General features: G+C 43.6%; 1 protein-coding gene across 4 annotated transcripts in view; it reads right to left on the reverse strand.

The window, feature by feature from the left end:
- Positions 1-3,356: 3,356 nt before the first annotated feature.
- HRH1 (histamine receptor H1) overlaps positions 3,357-20,411 on the reverse strand; it is a 115,815-nt gene continuing 98,760 nt past the window's right edge. For all 4 annotated transcript variants that reach the window (XM_064361981.1, XM_064361982.1, XM_064361984.1 and 1 more), the window contains exon 2: positions 3,357-6,798. In XM_064361981.1, the coding sequence (XP_064218051.1) occupies positions 5,300-6,763 (1,464 nt within the window). In that variant the 5' untranslated portion in view covers positions 6,764-6,798 and the 3' untranslated portion in view covers positions 3,357-5,299. The remainder of the gene's footprint in view (positions 6,799-20,411) is intronic.

The raw sequence follows: 20,411 nt of genomic DNA on the forward strand, positions 1-20,411 counted from the left end.
AGCATGCCATGCTATGTGGCTTGAACGACTGCCCCTCCAAAACTCATGTTAAAATGTAATTGCCATTGCGATCATATTGGGAGGTGGGATCTTTAAGAGGTGTTTAAGTCTTGGGTCTCCAGCCTCATGCATGCACTAATGCTGTTATCATGGGAGTGATTCTTTATTACAGGAGTGGGATTGCTCCCTTTTGCTCTCTCTTGCCCTCTCTTTGCTATTCCACCATGTCATGAAGCATCAGGAAGGTCCTCACTAGACGCCAGTGCCTTGATATTAGACTTTCTAGTCTCCAGAACTGTGAGCCAATAAATTTCTGTTCTTTATAAATTACCCATTCTGTGGTATTCTGTTATAGAAGCACAAAACAGACTAAGATATTCTAGTAACCATTCAAAAAAGTTGATTTCTGTCATTTGCAAACCTGAAGTAGCTTCACAGGGTTGAAATCATGTATTTCTGTCTCGGACCAGGCATTGTCTCCTAAAGGCCTAAGAAGTTCTGGAAAAATATTTGTTAATTAACAGATAGGGTCTGGGAATCCAACATAGATGTGGAGACCAGAGCTAATGATTGCTTAGACCACAAATGAAGCTTCCTTGTTAGCAGGGAGACAGGATGAGGCTCAGAGAAGAAGACCTGCCTCTGCTGCCTGGGATGGGGTAGGCAGACCACTGGAGCTCCAAGAACATGGAGCATTAAGAAAGATGCAGAGCCAGGAGACTTAAAAAGGCAAAGAATGTTCTCAGACACAGCAGGGTCACGAGGCTCTGTGACACTTATTCAAGGCTACAGTGATTCAGGTCAATCCACCCTCATCATTTGTCTTGCATCTCAGTTGAGGAGAGTACATGCTCTCCACAATAAGCATGATACGTCAAGTCAAGCTAGGCTTTGAAAGCCCAACAAACTGTAGAATGATAGATATTGGCAAATAGGATCTTTAACAGCATTGTTCCATTTTTATTTTATTTTGAGAGAGAGTCTCACCTTATCACCCAGGCTGGAGTGCAGTGGCCTAATCTCGACTAACTGCAGCCTCAACTTTCTGGGCTCAAGTGATCCTCCTGCCTCAGCCCCCCAAGTAGCTGGGACTGCAGGTGTGTGCCACCACGCCTGGCTAATTTTTGTATTTTTAGTAGCGATAGGGTTTTACCATGGTGCCCAGGCTTGTCTCAAACTCCTGGACTCCAGCCATCTGCCCATGTCAGCCTCCTAAAGTGTTGGGATTACAGGCATGAGCCACCATGCCTGGCGAACAGCATGTTTCTCTATGGCACTTAGGGTGCATAAACAACCAGGGGTGTCCTAGCATCTTTTTCATCCTGAGTTAAGACTATTAAATCCAACTCCTGGAAGTCCATGCAGTGCCCATCTTCAAAAGAGGTCAGAGTTTGTCCACAAGCCAAGTAGCCAAATGACCAATTTATTAAACGGACAATTTGCAAGCTCAAAGATTTTCTAACTCTTTGCTAACATTACCAATGTATAAGGTTTATAGCAATTTCTATTGAGTGGAGGGGCTTCACAAGCTTTTAAAGATTGATGTGATACTCTCTTTTGCTCTCATTGGTTTTTATTTTGTTTTCAGCGGAGCATTTTAAGGAATTTTCTATTTATCAAAATATGAGGGTGGTTTATTCTGCCTTTGAATATATTTAACTTATGAGTACATTAATGAAGAATATGTTCCTGAATGTGGATTTTTCTAGAGTGTATTAATATTATGCCATTCAATTTACTTTCTTTTCACTCCCTTACTCTGCTTCTCTTCTGTCTCCCCATGTCTCAGTTTCTCCCGTTGCCTCCTCCTCATATTTCCATCTCTCTGCCTCTTTTTTTTTTCTCAGAAACAGGGTCTTGCTCTGTTGCCCAGGCTGGAGTGCAGTGGTATGATCATAGCTCACTGCAGCCTCCAACTCCTGGGCTCAAGTGATCCTCCCACCTCAGCCTCCCAAAGAGTTGAGATTACCAGTATAAGCCACTATGCCCAGCTCCTCTCTACTAAGAAGTACAATCACTCCTCTCACAATCACTCCCCATTTCTGCCTTTCAGTATCCTCGTCTCCTGCACATCCCTTGTCCTCTCTCTCCCATTCACTGTCCCCCACCTTTTCTCCTTAGTCCCTCCTCTTTGATGCCTGTCTCCCCACCCCCATTTCCTCCTATTTTTCCCCTCTGTCACCCGCAGTCTCTTTACCTCTATTTCTCCTTTCCTGTCTCTCCCTGCAGTAGCAGCAAGCTGGAGGCAAAGACAAATTGAACATTCTTCAATGTGCTGCCATGAAAAAATCCAAAATCATATACTGCAACTTCACAACCATTGTAGGAAAACGTGATTAGAAACCTCATCCGATATGAATTTCAGTAAACTTTGTGAATAGTTACAAAGAAGCCAATGTTTGGTAAATTGGGCAGTTGGTCAATTGAAGAACTGGCTTGAAGTTAATCAGCCTTAAACCCATAAAAAGAATCCTGAAGGAGTTTCTAGGTCGGCGAGGTTCTTATTTAACGATCAAGGTCCCTATGACAGCCTTCTCTTAGGAGGTCTTACTTTAGTATTTAGGGCAGAAGGCCTGGCTTCATCTGGATTTTTTGCAAGCCATCAGCCACTGAGGGCTGGGGCTTTCTTAGTGGGCTGGGGATGACATTTCTGTATTACGGTCTGTTGTCTTTTATACAGTCAAAACTTAATTTCTATTGTTCAGACAGGAGTAGGAAGAGCAGATTGAGACAGTGGAAAGGAAGCACATTCCAGAATCAGAACTTTGAGCAGTTCCTCAACCTCTCTGGGCCTCAGTTTGCCTATTTGTAAAAAGGGAAATCTCCTTCATGAGGTTGTTGTAAAGGTAACATTCGAAAATGGCAGCAATAACACTACATAACATTAGAGAAAACACAAAGCCTGGCACATGGTATGTGCTCAGCGTGTTTTAAAAATGCATAGGAGTGCCCTCTGTATACCAGACACTATGCAAGCACTATAGACACTGTATACAATAAAGCGTAGACCTTGTTCCTTAGACTCTGAGAATTTATATTTATTGACCATTTCTTATTCTTGTCAGCCTCAAATCCAGGTCTCTTTGACCCACAGGCAGAACTCACAATCAGTTCTCTCCACTAGTTGCCTCGAACGTTCAAGATAAATGATAGACACTTAGCTACTTGTCTGTGTGGAGTGCTCTTTGTGAGTGTTCTTTGGTCCTGAGGACCCTGAGGAGCGACTCTCTCACAGGGAGATCTTCTGAACAATGGTTTCTGACCTGGAAACAGAACAGCTGCAGCTTCTGAAACTGGGATTAAAGTCTCCTAAAGTCCCCCAGTTTTGAACAAGAAGAAGTTTTGGGGATGCAAAGCAGAGTGAGAATGAAGCTTTTTATAAAAAGTAAATCCTTTTGAAAAGACATTTATAAATGTGATCAGAAACTGAAGAGAAACCCCACATCAAACTTTGTTAACATTTGATAGTACATTTCAATACATCTTAGTCCAAGACACTCAGAAAGGTAGAAATAAATAAATCACATACAGTCTAGTTTTAAGCATCATATTTTAGGTAGGTAAAAATATCTCATTTTAGCAGATCATGCAAAGGGGAACACAAAATACAAAATACCAGCTTGTACAGGCACTCCATTTGCTATACATATTATGGTTTAGCATCAAGTTTTAAAATGTAAATCACAACCAGATTGCAACATAAACACCAAGTAAAACTGTATGTTCCTATGTCTTTGCTAGTTTTTGTTTTACAGGTATGGCTATAAAAAATTACAATGACTTTTTGACAACAGAACTCACAGATAAATGTACCTGGTTCCTTCAAAGCCTCACCTTCTGTAGGTGCACAGGAACTCCATGTCAGCTGTTCTTCTATTCAACATATTGTTTTGAGCTGCCACCACTCTTGGGAATAGTGTGTGTGTATATGTATGCACACTTAAGAGGGCACATTGTTAAAATATTTTATTTTATTGAGACAGAGTCTCACTCTGTTGCCCAGGCTGGAGTACAGTGATGTGATATCAGCTCACTGCAACCTCCATCTCCTGGGTTCAAGCGATTCTCGTGCCTCAGATTCCCAATGGGACATGATGGGCATGCCCCATCATGCCCAGCTAATTTTTGTATTTTTAGTAGAGACAAGGTTTTGCCTTGTCTGTTGATCAGACTGGTCTCGAACTCCTAGCGTCAAATGATCTGCCCACCTCGGCCTCCCAAAGTGCTGGGATTACAGGCTTAAGCCACCACGACCAGACATTTTGGAGGAAATATGCTACAATAAGCTGGAACCCCAGAGGATTTTTATTCTAACTTTCTCACATAACTAGCTATGTGACCTTGGGTACCTCTCTCACCTTGCTGCACCTCAATTTGCTCCTCTGCAAACTAGAGTTAGAAAACTACCCTCCTGTAGGGTGTTGTAGGGCTTAAATAAGATAAAACTAGTACAGCCCTCAAAACATATGGCATTCTCTCCTCATTCCTTCTTTTAATTTTTAATGTGCAACCATTCACAAATATTTCATTTTTTTTTCTTTTGAGGATGGCTTTTGCCACCACTTTTTTAATAGCCAAAGGAAATCTGGAGTTAAAAACAATGGGTGTGCAAGCTGCATAATTTTCTATCCACTCTAAACATGTGTGATTAAGAAATAATAAGGCAGAATATCCCGGGTGGTTCAGACACTGGTTCTGGAGAAAGCTGTAAAAGAGGCTCAGAATAGAAGTTTTCTGAGAAAGGACAGCCCCTGTGGAACAGCTGTCATGCCTCTCAGAGTGACCCCTGGAAGGGGACAGCAACTATTCACATGGATAAGGTCTCTACACAGTCATACAGATCCATTCTAGGAAGGCTCAAGAGTTCTTTTCAATTCTCTGATGGAACCCTAGCCATGTGTTCCTCCAGTTTTCAATCATTTGACTCTGAAAGCTTGAATTACAATGGGAGTCTGAGGCTCCCACAGTTCCTGAGAAGCAGGAGAGCTCCATCCAGGTCTAATTCTCTCTCTATTTTTATGTTTTTTTTTTTTTTTTCTTTTTGAACCCGCTTATAAGAAACAGGTCTAATTCTCTTGAAAAGATTCTGCTTCCTCCTCAAAGTTCAAGCTGTCTGCTGATCACAGCCATTTGCTGTTCTTCCATGGTGCCTAAGATCTTTCCAAACTACCCAGCCCCCAAGACTGTGGTTTGGGTTCCAGGAAGCCCAGGTGCCTGCCTGACAACACACAGGCCTTTGTCCTTATTTCCTTGTTGGACATCATAAGGATTACTTTGTTGCATCCCCTTGGAGCCTCCCTTAGGAGCGAATGTGCAGAATTCTCTTGAAAGTCTTCTTGAAGTTCTCATTGCACAAGGGGTAGATGAGGGGGTTCAGTGTGGAGTTGATATAGCCCAGCCATATGGTGAACATGTGCAAATGTTCATTGCAACAGTTCTTGCAGAAGGCAATGACCATGAAGAAGATGAAGTAAGGGATCCAGCAGAGGATGAAGGCTGCCATGATAAAACCCAACTGTTTGGCAGCCTTCCTTTCACGGTTCATGTGCAACCCAGACACATACTGTCTCGAATGTGAGCGGAGTCTCTTCCAAGTAAACTTGATGTAATCCAGGCCTGTGTTAGACCCACTCCTCAATTTGCCTTTGCCTGGTGCTGTCTCTGTGGTGGTGTCTGAGTCTGTTCGAGAGAAGGATTGGCTATCACCTAACATCTGATCCTCTGACGTCTCACTGGCCCCATGTGTGTTCAGGCCCTGCTCTTCCATCTTGAGCTGGCCATGGCTCTGGTTGCTGGCTGCATAGTCCCTGCTACTCCCCTCTGCAGCAGTCTGCATCTGCGCAATATCAAGTGGGAGGCAGCGGAGTTTGTCCACTTCTCCATCATCCTCTTGGCTGAAGACAACTGGGGATTTCATCTCCTCGGGGGTTTGGGATGGTGACTTCAAGACAGATCCACCACCAGCATCTTTTGGCTTCCTTTTCAGAACTTCCCAGGGAGACTCCTTCCCTGGTTTCTTGACACTCCCCTTGGGGTTCTCTGGCCTCAGCTTAATTTCTGAGAAGGAAGGAAGGGAGCCATTGATGAGCTCCCGGTGCTGGCAGTGTTGCCGGACAGCCTTGTAGATCTTGGCATAGAACCAGAGCATGAGCAAGGTGGGCAGGTAGAAGTTGATGATGGCAGTCATGACCTTGAACCAGGTGACATCATAGAAGTCTGTCTCACACTTGTCCTCTCGGCGCACTGAGGTCTGCCGCATGAAGTGATTCCAGCCTAGAATGGGAATAACCCACAGAAAGGAGAGAAACCAGGCCCCCAGAATGGTGGCCGAGGCTCGGGTCTTGGTGCGATACTTCAGGTACCTGAGGGGCTGCTGGACGGAGCGGTAGCGGTCAATGCACAGGATGAAGACACTGAAAATGGACGCTGTGCTGGCCACGTAGTCCATGGAAAGCCAAAAGAGGCAGAGAGGACGGCCCAGCGACCATCTGGACATGAGCAGGTAGAGGATGTTCATAGGCATGACGACGGCACCCACGATCAGGTCTGCCGCCGAGAGGCTGACAATGTACAGGTTCCCCACGGTGTGCAGCTTCCGCTCGCTCCGTACAGCACACAGCACCAGCAGGTTGAGCCCCACTGTTACCAAGGAGATGGTGCTTAGGACCACCACCAGGGGCATCAACTGGGGGCTGGCCATGGTGGTCTTGTTCCCCTCACACATCTTGTCTTCTAAGAGGCAGGAGGAATTGGGGAAGATCATTGGTACCAGAGCAGCCACCAGTTATGGCTCACTCCCTGGGAGAAAAGACAGAAAAAGTAAGGTCAGAGACTTGGTGATCAGTGGCCACTTAGTAGCATGATGTTCATCAGACTGGAGTACTATACTTTTGGGAGTGATAGACACTGCTGGTTACCTACTCAACAGCCATGTCCCATTTTTCCTTATTCATGCATTCATTTGCTCATTCAACAACTATTTATTGAATTCCTGGCACTCTTCTAGGTGTTGGGGATATAGCTGTAAACAAAACCAACAAAAATGTTTGCCCTTACGGAACATGCATTCTAGTGAAAGAGTTGGGCAGAAGCAAGGTAAATAAAGAGTTTGTGGAAATCTAATTCTGCACATGTTATGGGAAGGCGGGCTGCATCCTCATATGTCTAAGCAGAATATGACAATCTAGTTCCTCTTTACAGTGGTGGATAAAGGAGTGACCACAAGATACCATCATGTCCAAGGAATCAGATGAGGAAGTCAAACGGCAGAGGTAGAGTTTTTAGAAAAGTTCTTCCTCTCTGACAAATGAGCAAAACAAGAAAAATTGTTGTTGCTCATTGCCTTCTTCTTCCTGACAAGATGTGAGGAAGTGATGTTTGAGGCCATGACAGTCATCTTGGGACCAGCCGGGAATGCCAAGAAAATGCCAACCTAGGGTCCTGCTATCACTAAGCTGCTGAGCCAACTCTGGAATCTTCTTCTCCCAGACTTGTTATTATAGGAAATAACTGCATTTTGTTTTGCTTTGCTTTCTTTTTTTTCTTACATCACTGTTGTGGGAGTTCTTACTTTCAGCTAAAAGCATCTCTAATTGATATGGAGGAGGTTATAAGGGGACATAGCAGAGGCACATAAAACATGAAATAAATCTAGCATATCTTCTTCGAGGAAAATTCCCAAGTGGGAAGGGGATTATGTTATTTGGAAAAGCATATTTGTTATTTTACTTTTCTATTTGAAAAACAAACAATTGTTTAAATTCTATAAATCATGCCAAGTAATAGGTAACAAGCTGGTAGGCTGGAAATGGGATTACAGCTCACACCTGTATTCCCAGCATTTTGGGAGTCTGAGGTGGGAGGATTGATTGAGGCCAGAGTTAAAGGTGGAATGATCACTTGAGGCCAGGAGTTGCAGCCTGGGTAACACAGTGGAACCCTGTCTCTTAATTTAAAAAAAAAAAAGAAATTAAAAAAAAAAAGTAGCCCAGTACTACTGGCACCCAGTGGGTGCCTGTAATCCTAGCTACTTGGGAGGCTGCAGTGAACTCTGATCACATCACTGTAGTCCAGCTTAGGGGACAGAGCAAGATCTTGTATGTGAAAAACAAAAACAAAAACCCTTTGCTAGTAAGGCTCTACTGAAAACAGACTATATACTCTGTTATTGGTGATCCTCAAGTGGTGTGATTGGGTGAAAGTAAGTATTAAATCTTCTGGAAGGAGTTTTTAGATTTTTTTTTTTTTCTTTTTTTGAGATGGAGTCTCACTCTGTCACCCAGGCTGGAGTGCACTGGCACCATCTCAGCTCATTGCAACCTCCAGCTTCCAGGTTCAAGTGATTCTCCTGCCTCAGCCTCCCAAGTAGCTGGGATTATAGGATTGTGTCACCACATCCAGCTATTTTTTTTCTTTTTTGAGATGGAGTCTTGCACTGTTGCCCAGGCTGGAGTGCAGTGGTGCAATTTCAGCTCACTGCAACCTGCGCCTCCCAGGTTCAAGCAATTCTCCTGCCTCAGCCTCCCAAGTCGCTGGGATTACAGGCGCCCACCAACACGCCCTGTTACTTTATTGTATTTTTAGTAGAGATGGGATTTCACTTTGTTGGCTAGGCTGGTCTTGAATGCCTGACCTCATGATCCATCTGCCTCAGCCTCCCAAAGTGCTGGGATTACAGGAGGGAACCACCCCACCCAACATTTTTTTTTTAATTTCTTAAAATAGAGATTGGTTTTCACCATGTTGGCCAGGGTGGTCTAGAACTCCTGACCTCAGGTGATCCACCCACCTCAGACTCCCAAAGTTCTGGGATTACAGGTGTGAGCCACCACATCTGGCTGTTTTTTTTGTGTGTGTGTGTGTTTTTTTTTTTTTTTTTTTGACAGAGTCTTACTCTGTCACCCAGGCCAGAGCGCAGTGGTACCATCTCAGCTCACTGCAACCTCTGCCTTCCAGGTTCAAGCAATTCTTATGCCTCAGCCTCCCAAGTAACTGGGATTACAGAACTGCACCACCACGCCTGGCTAATTTTTGTATTTTTAGTAGAGAAGGGGTTTCATCATGTTGGTCAGGCTGGTCTTGAACTCCTGACCTCAGATGATCTGCCCACCTCGGCCTTCCAAAGTACTGGGATTACAGGTGTAAGCCACTGATCTCAGCCAAGTTTTTAGATTTTCATATTCATCAAAAAGTGATGAGTTTAAAGAAAACTGAGAAACTAATAAATAGTGTAATTTTCTCTCAATAATTTAGCAAAAACAAATTATTTTTACATTAAGACAAAGCTAGATAAGTTCTTGAGTAGAAGGTGAAATTTATATAATTTTTTAAGATAAAAATAAAAAACTCAAGGTGTTTGATCCTTATGGAGGGAAACTTTTAAATGTCTTTGTTGGAAAAGCACCATTTGGGGCAGCACTGCTTTTGCCCACACTCTGCCATTTATTTTCTCAGTAATCTCTTGACCTCTGTCTTCTCATGTGTCAAATGTGTAGGGTAGGGTAGACAATCTCTGAAGGCTTTTCCAGGTCTCTTTTTTACAGCCTTCCTCGAGGCATTTTTTGATGTCCTCCAGCTCTGAGCTGCCAATCAGAGCAATCCTCTGATTGCTGATGGCACCACCTCTGACTTCTTCAATAGCATCACTCTCTCCTTGGATGACCCAAAGTCCTGCCCTGTGCTCCTGTCACTCTGTGCTGTCAGACTCAGTGGTGTCATCCTCTCACTTCCCTACCCCTTAGCCATCACCTCCTATGAGGACAACACCCAAACCCACAGCTCCAGTCTGTATTTTTCTCCATTCTCACATCTAATACCTTGTAGCTTAACCTTCTGCCGTGATCAAGTCCAAACCCTGTGGAATTGTCCACAGCCACCACTGGAAGGAAGAAAGGAGGCCATGAAAGGAAACTATCTTGGGGCCCCCAAATCACTAAGTTAAAGGGAAAAGTCAACCTGGGAACTGCTTAGGGTAAACCTGCCTCCCATTATATTCAGTCACCCCTCTGCTCACCGAGATAAATGCATATCCAATTGCCTCTTTTGGAGAGGCTAATCAGAAACTCAAAAGAATGCAATCATGTCTCTTATCTATTGTTAGAGATGACAAATTCCTCTTGAAAAATCTTTAGTTCCCTGTTCTTTGTTTCTTAAGGCCAACTTCCTTGTACTTCCTTGTTTCCTGGCTACCTGTTCTGTAAACAACCTTACCGCCTTTGCCATGCCCAGACAAGTCCACATATGCCTTCCCACCTAGTAACAGACAGTCCCTCTTCCTTCCTGCCTAATAGACCCTATTAAATTTTAGACCTTAGCTAATTGAGTTAGCTTAGATTGTGAGGTCCAGCCCTAGCCAATGGGGAGAAGACACAGAAGTGCTAGGAACTGCATTAGGGATAGAAACCCCTCCCCTACCCCGCTTGGTGTGCTCTTGATATTGTGACAGGTGCAAGCTGCATCCTTCTGCAGAAGTAAATTTGCCTTGCTGGGGAATTTTCTGCCTATGTGCTGGTTTTCTTTGCAACACTGGGCACTTGTTTCTAACACTTTGGGGGCCCATTCAAGACACGTCCTGCTGCCTTGTTGCAGTGGCCTCAGGGGTAAGGGATCAAGACCCACCTGGTGTGACAAATAAACCTGGACTCTCAACAATGTGGGAAGAAAAGGCCTATAGATACCACAGTGACCAGGTAACTCTGTGCACAGACTAAGGTAAGAAAACCCACAGTGGTGGTGAAGTATTTCCTTGGTGGTCGGGACATCCTGGAGGTTAAAAGTGCGTGAGATGCATAATTGAGTGTGGAGCAAGTTCAGAGTCTGGATCTGGTTCTGCGGATGCCTCATATAGCTTAAAGGGTCTTGCCTGTTGTGGGGTTTATACCAACCTGCCGATGCAAAGAGGGAACTGAAAATTTCCACAAGGGAAGCAGACAGAGAAGGATGAAGAAAAAGCTGAAGAGTGCAAGAAACCTCCAGTGGGGGCGGAGGGGGTGGGGGCTGAGCCTCTAGGGTACAAGAAAGCTTTAGTAGGAGAAGTTGAGCCCCATAGACTCGCTAGGGTGCAAGAAATCTCTAGTACGAGAGGTTGAGCCCCACAGACTCACTGGGTGCAAGAAATCTCTAGTAGGAGAGGTTGAGCCCCACAGACTCACTGGGTGCAAGAAATCTCTAGTAAGAGAGATTGAGTCCCACGGACTCAGGGAAAGATACTTTCTCCAGGACAGGAAATATAGTAAGTAAGATGAAAGATAGGAAAGATTATGATCATGATAATATCTCCTCTGATAGTCCCGTGGGCCTAATGTTAGAATATTGGAAGGATAATGGAAAGACCAAACACAAGAAAAAGCAGCAAATGATAAAATACTGCTGTTTTATTTGGACTAAAAAACCTTCCTCTCCCCAAGGCAGCTGCCACCCCAGACCCTTCCCCTACTCGTGTTATTCCTCCCCGCTATAATCCTGAGTGTCACCCCTCAAGAGGACTTCAGCATGAGATAGAATAATGTAAGAAAGATATGTAAAATTTTCATTTCCTCAGCACCTCCAAAGAGTCTGCTCTCTTTTTCCCTTAAGGGAAGTGCCTCTTGGAGGAGGAGGTGTTGGCTTTGTGAATGCCCCTTAACCAGCTAGAAGTCTGAAACCTAAAAGAGAAGCTTAAACCACTCTTAGATGACCCTTATGGAGTGTCAGATCAAATCAATCAGTTTTAGAATCCCAGTTATATACTTGGGCCGAGTTAATGTCTATCTTAGGCATCTTATTCTCAGGAGAAGAAAGGAGCATGATACACAGGGCCACCATGACTGTTTGGGAAAGTGAACACCCTCTTGGTCAGAACGTCCCAGTGGCTGAACAAAATTCCCAGCCCAGGATCCCCAATGGGATAACAACAAGATAGCCCATTGAGGAAATATAAAGGACCTTAGGGAGATGGTAATAAAAGAATTTGAGAATTGGTGCCCCACACCCAAAATCTTACCAAGGTCTTTAATATAAAACAGGGAAAAGATGAGGGACTGACAGAATTTTTAGAAAGGCTTAAAATGCAAATGAGAAAATATGCTGGCCTAGAATCAGAAGACCCCCTTGGACAAAGAATGTTAAAGCTCCACTTTGTCACCAGTAGCTGACCAGACATTACTAAGAAATTAAGAACAAATGTTTCAAATAGGGAAAAATAGGTCACTTTAAAAGACAATGTCCCCAGTGGGAAAAGGAAGAATGGCTTCTGAAGAAGACTAGGGAAGTCAGGGGCTCTATCTTTTTATCTTGAGTCCCACAGAGTCCTTAATACATTTAGAAGTGGGACCTAAACCTGAGCTTATTACCTTTTTAATTGCTTCTGGAGCAGTTTGCTCCTCAGTTTGTTATCTTCCATCTAGTGTAACTTGTTCACAAGAAGAACTTTTTATCTTAGGGGTAAAAGGAGAAGGATTTAAAGCAAAAATCTTAGAGGAGACAGAAGTGAAATATAAAAACCAATCAGCTAGTATCAAATTTGTTAATTCCAGAAGCAGGGACAAATCTATCAGGAAGAGATTTAATGCTAAAATTAGGCGTAGGTCCCCAAATCAACCATGGAAAATTCCTCCCCTCCCTAAACTTGCTCACCACTGCAGACAAAGAACACAGTCATCCCAAGGTACGGTCAAAAGATGTGAATTGAGGAAAGTTACAGATTCTGTCATTCATGTTAAATTAAAAACCCCTGGGGAAGTAGTAAAGCGAAAGCAATATCCTATTCCTTTAGAAGCGAGGGTAAATTTAAGACCACCTATAATTGAAAGTCTTCTTTGTGATGGGCTTCTTGAACCCTGTGTGTCACCCTATAACACTCCAATATTGTTTGTAAAGAAGCCAGATGGGTCATACTGGTTAGCACAAGACCTTAGAGCTATTAAACAGATACTCCAAACTACACACCCTGTTGTTCCCAATCCTTATACTATTATCAGTAGGATCCCATACAGCCACCAGTGGTTTACAATACTAGATTTAAATGATGCCTTCTGGGCTTGTCTGTTAGCAAAGGACAGCTGGGACCTATTTGCCTTTGAGTGGGAAGACCCTCACTGTGGTTGAAAACAGCAATACCGATGAACAGTCTTATCCCAAGGATTTATGGAGTCTCCAAATGTATTTAGTCAAATGTCAGAACAAGTGCTAGAGAAACTTTCCCTGCCCTTGTGCATATGCCTCCTCCAGTACATGGATAATCTTCTAATTTCAAGAGATGATAGAGAAGGAGTAGCAGTCTTCTCACCCCTTGTCTTAAATTTTCTATGGGATGAAGGGTTAAGAGTCTTGAAAAACAAACTCCAATTTGTAGAAACTGAAGTAAACATACTTAGGGCATTTAATTAGCAAAGGTAAACAGAAAATTGGGCTTGAATGGATTGAAGGAGGATTAGTTGGATACTGTCTTCTATGGATAGACTCTTAGGCCCTAGAAACAAAACCCTTATACAAAAAGCTCACGCAAGACAAGCCCGAACCCCTCATTTGGCAATTACCAGAAATCCAACAGATGGAAAGGTTAAAACATCTATTAGTAACTGCTCCTGTCCTAGCTTTACCCTCCTTAAGCATCCGTTTCATCTTTTTGTCAATGTAAACAAGGGCATAGCCTTAGGAATACTTACTCAAAAGCATGAAGGCCACCGGCAACCCATAGCCTTCCTATAAAAATTCTTGACCCAGTAACCCTCGGATGGTCCAAATGCATTAAATCTGTAGCGGCAACTGCCTTGCTAACAGAAGAAAGCAGAAAAGTAACTTTTGGAGGAAACCTCATTGTGAGCACACCTCACCAGGTCAGGTCTGAACTATCCTAAGTCAGAAGGTAGAAAGGTGGCTTACTGACTCAAGAATTTTAAAATAAAAATGTTAAATATCTTGTTATATCTAAAAGATAGCTTCACATTTTCTATTTTCTTGATTCTCCAACAAGAAAAAGATGACTTAACCCTAACCACTGATGATTCACTTAACCCTGCTGCCTTCTTAACAGGAAATCCCCAGAAGAACTTGGGCATAGATGTTTAGATAAACTCCCTCTCAAACCGGAAGATACCTTTTTGTAGATGGTTCTTCTCAAGTAATAAAAGGGAAAAGGCATAACAGGTACTCAGTAGTAGACGGAGACGCCCTACCTAATGACTGGTCTGTGCAAGCATGTGAGTTGTTTGCACTAAACCAAGCCTTAAAATTTCTGCAAAACCAGGAAGGAACTATTTATACTCACTCCAAGTATATCTTTGGAGTAGTCCACACCTTTGGGAAAATTTGGGCAGAGCGAGGCCTCACTAACAGTAAAGGCCAAAACTTAGTCCATAGAGACTTGATAATCCAGGTACTAGAGAACTTACAGCTGCCAGAAGAGACAGCAGTTGTTCATGTTCCAGGTCACTAGAAGAATCTTTCCTTCGAGAGCCAAGGGAATAATCTGGCTGCCCAAGTAGCCAAACAAGCTGCCTCTTCTCAAGTAGCACCCATTTTCCACCTAGCCCCTTATCTTCCCCCTCCAGCTGCAGTCTCTATCTTCTCCCCTATAGAGCAAGAAGAGTTTAAAGAAATAGAAGCCAAAGAAAGCCACCAGAGAAAATGGCACTACCAGACAAGAGAAATGCTGTCTAAGCCCCTCATACAAGAGATATTGTCACAGCTACATCAAGGAACTCACCGGGGCCCCCCATGCTAGGTGTGATGCAGTCCTTAGAGTTTATAGAGGCATAGGAATTTATACCCTTGCTAGACAAGTTGCAGATAGTTGCATAGTGTGCAGAAAAACCAACAAACAAACCCTAAAGAAAATAGGAATACCACGATGTAGCATATGCCCTCATTAGGGAAAGTAGAAAGGCCTATTGCCCTGTTGAGAGTGTGAACTGCTCCCTCAAAAGACAGGCCTATCCTCTTATGAGATGCTTTACGGATCGTCTATCTACATTCTGCTTCTGATCTTCCTACATTTGAAATGAAAGATCAATTTCTTAGAAACTATGTATTAGGCCTATCTTCTACCCTCTCCTCCCCTAGGACTCCAGGCCTCCTAGCACAAACTCCATCCCTTGAATTCCCAGTTCATCAACACCAGCCCGGAGATCATGTCCTTACCAGAAGCTGGAAAGAAGGAGAGCTTCAACCCACTTGGCAAGGACCTTACCTAGTGCTCTCACAACTGAGACAGCAGTCCAGACTGCTGAGAGAGGATGGACCCATCATATCCGAGTCAAAAAGGTGTTACCCTCTCCAAAGTCATGAACTGTTGTTCCAGGACCTACCCCCACCAAAGTAACATTCCTCCTCCTTGTTTCCTCTTTCCCCCAGCTACCCCACATCTTATTATTAATATTACCAAGTCTAGCTCACCTCAAACTATCACTTCTGATGCTTGTCTTGTCATATCCCGTGGAGATCTGCAAGGTCAAAGCCAACTGTCTACTTTAGAAAAGTATCTTTGTCCTTCCTGGCTCTCCTCAGACTGGAAATCTGTTAACCAGGGTCAATTAGTCTGGGAAGATTTTAATGGAGAATCCACTGATTGGGAATCTTTTCCTCCTAAAGCAGAGCATCAGCATCTCTGCTGTAGTTGGTCCAAAGTTCTATGGACCACCAAAAACCAAGGATGGCCTGCCCCAATGGGTAGTTGCATATTCCTAAAACCATACATTTATTTCACTAAAAGGAGTATTCCTCCCAATTGCCAATATAACCAGTATAATTCTGTACAAATTTCCACTACTATCCCAACTTCCCAAGGTTCTTACCCTTCCTTGACCCATTTTTATGGTATAGGAGCAGAATTCTCAAGGACAGACCCTATAGGATATTTCAAAATGCACTTCATTGCCCCTCCACCTCCTTCACCCCCTTCTCCCTTTCCTCCTAAACCCTCCACTAACCAAACTTTTTCTCGCTTCACCCCAATGATAAAGCTAAAGTAGCCATTGCAGAAGTTAAAGATTTAAAGCAAACTCTAGCTATTCAAACATGATGTCAAGATGCAAATGCCTGGTTAGAATGGATTAAATATTCTGTCTGCAGGCTAAATAAAAGCAACTGTTACGCTTGTGCGACAGGTAGGCCAGAAACCCAAACTGTCCCCTTCCCACTTGGATGGTCATCTGATCAATGAGGCATGAGCTGTATGGTAGCTCTCTTCCAGAACTCCACAGCCTGGGGTAATCAGTCATGCAAGACTCTTTCACTGCTGTTCCCTGAAGTCAAAAGCCCTGCAGGTCAGTGCCTGAGGGCCATCCCGCCTCCAGCCCCTGAAGTTAACTTCACTTAGTGTCTTTCACAGCAGGGGTAAAGTTAGCATTCCCTGGGGACCTAACAACAGGGTGTAGTGAAACGAAGCCTTTTCAAGAGCTTACTGATCAGTCTGCCCTTGTTCATTCCTGAGCAGATGTATGGTGGTATTGCAGGGGACTATTGCTGGGTACTCTGCCAAGTAACTGGAGTGACACTTGCACTCTAATTCAATTGGCTATCCCTTTCACCTCGGCGTTTCATCAACCAAGAAAGTTGAAGACAGAATATCTTAAAAAGAGAGATGTCCCTCATGGACCCTTTGATCCTCATGTTTATATAGATGCTATCAGAGTACCATGAGGGGTACGAGATGAATTCAAAGCCTGAAATCAAATAGTTGCAGGATTTGAGTCTATATTGTTCTGGTAGTCAACTGTAAACAAGAAAGCAGCTTGGATAAATTATATCTATCATAACACTTTGCTAATTTTACTAGAGATGCAATTAAAGAAATAGCTGAACAATTAGGCCCTACCAGCCAAATGGCCTGGGAAAATAGAAGAGCCCTTGACATGATATTAGCTGAAAAAGGCAGAGTGTGTGTCATGATTGGAGTTCAATGTTGTACTTTTATTCCTAATACCACCACCCCTGATGGAACAATAACGAAAGCCTTACAAGGCCTTACCTCCTTATCAAATGAGTTAGTTAAAATTCTGAAATAGATGACCCCTTTACAAGCTTTGTGGAGAAATAGTTCAGGAAATGGAAAAGAATTATGACCTCAATATTCGCCTCTCTTGTAATCGTTAAAGGTGTGCTCATTCTTCTAGGATGCTGTATCATAATCCTATATTTGTGGTTTAGTGCAAAGACTTACAGAAACAGCTCTCACCAATACCTCCTTTAGTTCACCCCCACCTTATTAAGATAAACTCTTCCTTCTTGACACCCAAGAAGAACATCAGAGCCTAGATATGCTAAGGCATTTTGAAGAGTAAAAAGTATAAAATCAAGATGGGGAAATTATCAGAGATGTAAATTCCTGTTCAAAAAGCTTTATTTCCCTGTTCTTTGTTTCTTAAGACCAACTTCCTTGTCTCCTAGCTACCTGATCTGTAAACAACCTTCCTGCCTTTGCTGTGCCCAGACAAGTCCAGATATGCCTTCCTGCCTAGTAATGGACAGTCCGTCTTCCTTCCCACCTAATAGACCCTATTCAATTTTAAACCTTAGCCAATCAAGTTAGCTTAGATGGTGAGGCCCAACCCCAACCAATGTGGAAAGGACATAGAAGTGCCAGGAACTACATTAGGGATAAAAACCCCTGCTCCACCCTGCTCAGTGTGTTCTTGAGATCATGACTGGCGCTAGCTGCACCCTTCTGCAGAAGTGAATTTGCCTTGCTGGGTAATTTTCTGCCTATGTGCTGGTTTTCTTTGCAGCACTAGCACTTGTTTCTAACATCTACCTATGACATGGGAGCTTCCTCCCCACTTCAAGTTGTCCTGCCTTTCCCAGACCAAACAAATGTTCATCTTGCATATGTTGATTGATGTCTCATATTTCCCTAGAATGTATAAAACCAAACTGCTCTGACCACCTTGGGCACATCGTCAGGACCTCCTGTTGCTGTGTCATGGGGGTGCGTTCTGAACCTTGGCAAAATAAACTTTCTAAATTAACTGAGACCTGTCTCTGATTTTTGGTGTTCATAAGGCTAAGGCAGTATTGTCTCAGGGATTTTTATATTTTATTATTTTGTTTGGAAGGAAGCAGGAAGTCGTTCCCCTAAACACTTCCCCAACTTGGCATTCTTGAGGTGGCTCTGAGCTCCCTGGCCTCTGGGGATGTCTCCTTTCTCTTTTTTCCTCATTGTCTGGCACATAGAAGAGAGAGAAACAATTTTCTATTTTATTTTTTAATTTTAATTTTATTTGAGATGGAGTTTTGTTCTCGTTGCCCAAGCTGGAGTGCAATGACGCAATCTCAACTCACTGCAACCTCTGCCTCCTGGGTTCAAGCAATTCTCTTGCCTCAGCCTCCCATGTAGCTGGGATTACAGGCATATGCCACCACCCCTGGCTAATTTTGTATTTTTAGTAGGGATAGGTTTCACCATGTTGGTTAGGCTGGTCTCAAACTCCTGACCTCAGTGATCCACCCGCCTCAGCCTACCAAAATGCAGGAGTTACAGATGTGAGCCACTGCACCCATCTGAAAACCCATTTTTTAAAAATTGTGAGGCTGGGCGTGGTGTTGAATGGTTGTCATGAACCCAAGATGCATGCTCTTCAGTTAGATCAGTGGTTCTATCCCCTAGGGGATACCTGGCAGTATCCATGCCATCACAGTGAGCCAATATCATGCCATTGCGTTTCAGACTGGCAACAGAGTGAGAATCCATCTCAAAAAAATTGTGAATACACTTTATCATCTAACAATCATATTTGACAGAAAATGATTCAAGCAATTCTCCCACCACGGTCTCCTGAGTAGCTGGGAGGGACCATAGGCACGCACCACCACACCTGGCTAATTTTTTGTATTTTCTGTTGAGAGAGGGTCTCACTGTATTGCCCAGGCTGGTCTCTAACTCCTTGGCCCACCTTGGCCTCCCAAAGTGCTGGGATTACAGGTGCGTAAGTCACCATCTCCAGCCATGATTTGTTTTTATTAAAAAATCTATATTTTTCCTTTCTGTTTAAAGAAAGAAAAGGTATGATTGAATTAACATTACTGAACTAAAAACTAGTGTAGCATATTAAACATTTAAGGGTGAAATCTACCAATGCCTGCAATGTACTGAGAAATGAATAAAAAATAGCTTGAATGGATACTTCTGGTTAGTGAGATGACTAATGTAAGGTGTTTTTCCCTCCCTCAGGAACCTGCATTTTGAAAAATCTGGTCCCTGAGGTTTTCCTTGTATAAATTTCAAAGAAAAGTCAGATACTCTGGTAAAGATGTGGGAGCTATCTGGGGACATGGATCCTATGTCACTACACACCACCCAGGAGACCCCACTGGGTCTGAGGTGCCCTCTCTGAGGATAAAGCCAAGCCTATGGAAACAGTGCTGGACAGATGCTCTGGGCAGAGAGAATAAAAGCTAGAAGAGCCACATGAGATGAGGGCTTGTCTGCAAGGAAGGTGGTCACCTGCAGGTCCTCCCTAGTGCTGCGTTCTCAGATTAGCAGCCTAGGGAGAGTTCCAGAGGCAGGAGCTGGGTCTTCACCCACACTCTGTGCTCTGCTGCTTACCGGGATGTGTGTGTGTGTGTGTGAATGTGTGAGTGAATGTGTATGTGCATGTGTGTGTGTGAGTGTACATGTGTTACTATGTGTGAGAGTCTGTGTATGTGTGTATGGGTGAGTGTGCAAATGTGTCAGTGTATGTGTGAGTGTGTATGAGTGTGTGTGATGTGTGTATGAATGTGTGTCAGTGTATGTGTGTATATGTGAGTGTAGATGTGTGTGTGGTTTGTGAGTGTGTGTATGAGCATGTATGAGTGTGAGTATATGTGTGTGAGTGTGTAAGACTGTGTGTGTGAGCATGCGTGCCTTGAGTAAACAGCTTTGGGTGCCAGTTTTCTCACCTTTAAAGTAAGGAGAATAGTAAGCCCTCCTGTCTGGGCCGTTGGGAGGATCAATGGAGACAGTGGAGTGGGAAAGCTCTGCGATTACTTAGTAAAAAGCAGAAATGGACTCTTCTTCTCTAAGAGTGTACAAGCAAATCATCATTTTTGAATTAAGGCAATGACTACATTCTGAAACCATTAAGTGGGAAAGGGCTTTGACTAGAGTGATTATAGTCTAATCCCATCAGGCCCATGTTCCAGCAAACAACCCAGTCAGCGTTCCTTGCATATCGTGCCACACCAACAGGGGCAGCTGAAACAGCAAGGAGCCAAGCCCCAGGGCTGGCGCTTCTCACACATCAGTTACTAAATGCCCACAAGCCCAAGAGGAATGAATATCTGGTGATCCCCGAGGTGGAGGGGAGGAAATGGTCAGCTCCAGCTCAAGGGGTGAAGCAGCTTACTCAGGGTCACACAGCTGGCACACAGCTGGGAAGTGGTTGCTGAAGTTAAGGTATGGACCTAGGTCTATCTAATTCAGGGCTTCTATCTTTTTTTAATTTTTTTTTATTTTT

This window comes from Aotus nancymaae, unplaced genomic scaffold, assembly GCF_030222135.1.
Source record: "Aotus nancymaae isolate 86718 unplaced genomic scaffold, 86718_ANA_hifiasm-v0.15.2.pri h1tg000046l, whole genome shotgun sequence".
NCBI lineage: Eukaryota > Metazoa > Chordata > Mammalia > Primates > Aotidae > Aotus > Aotus nancymaae.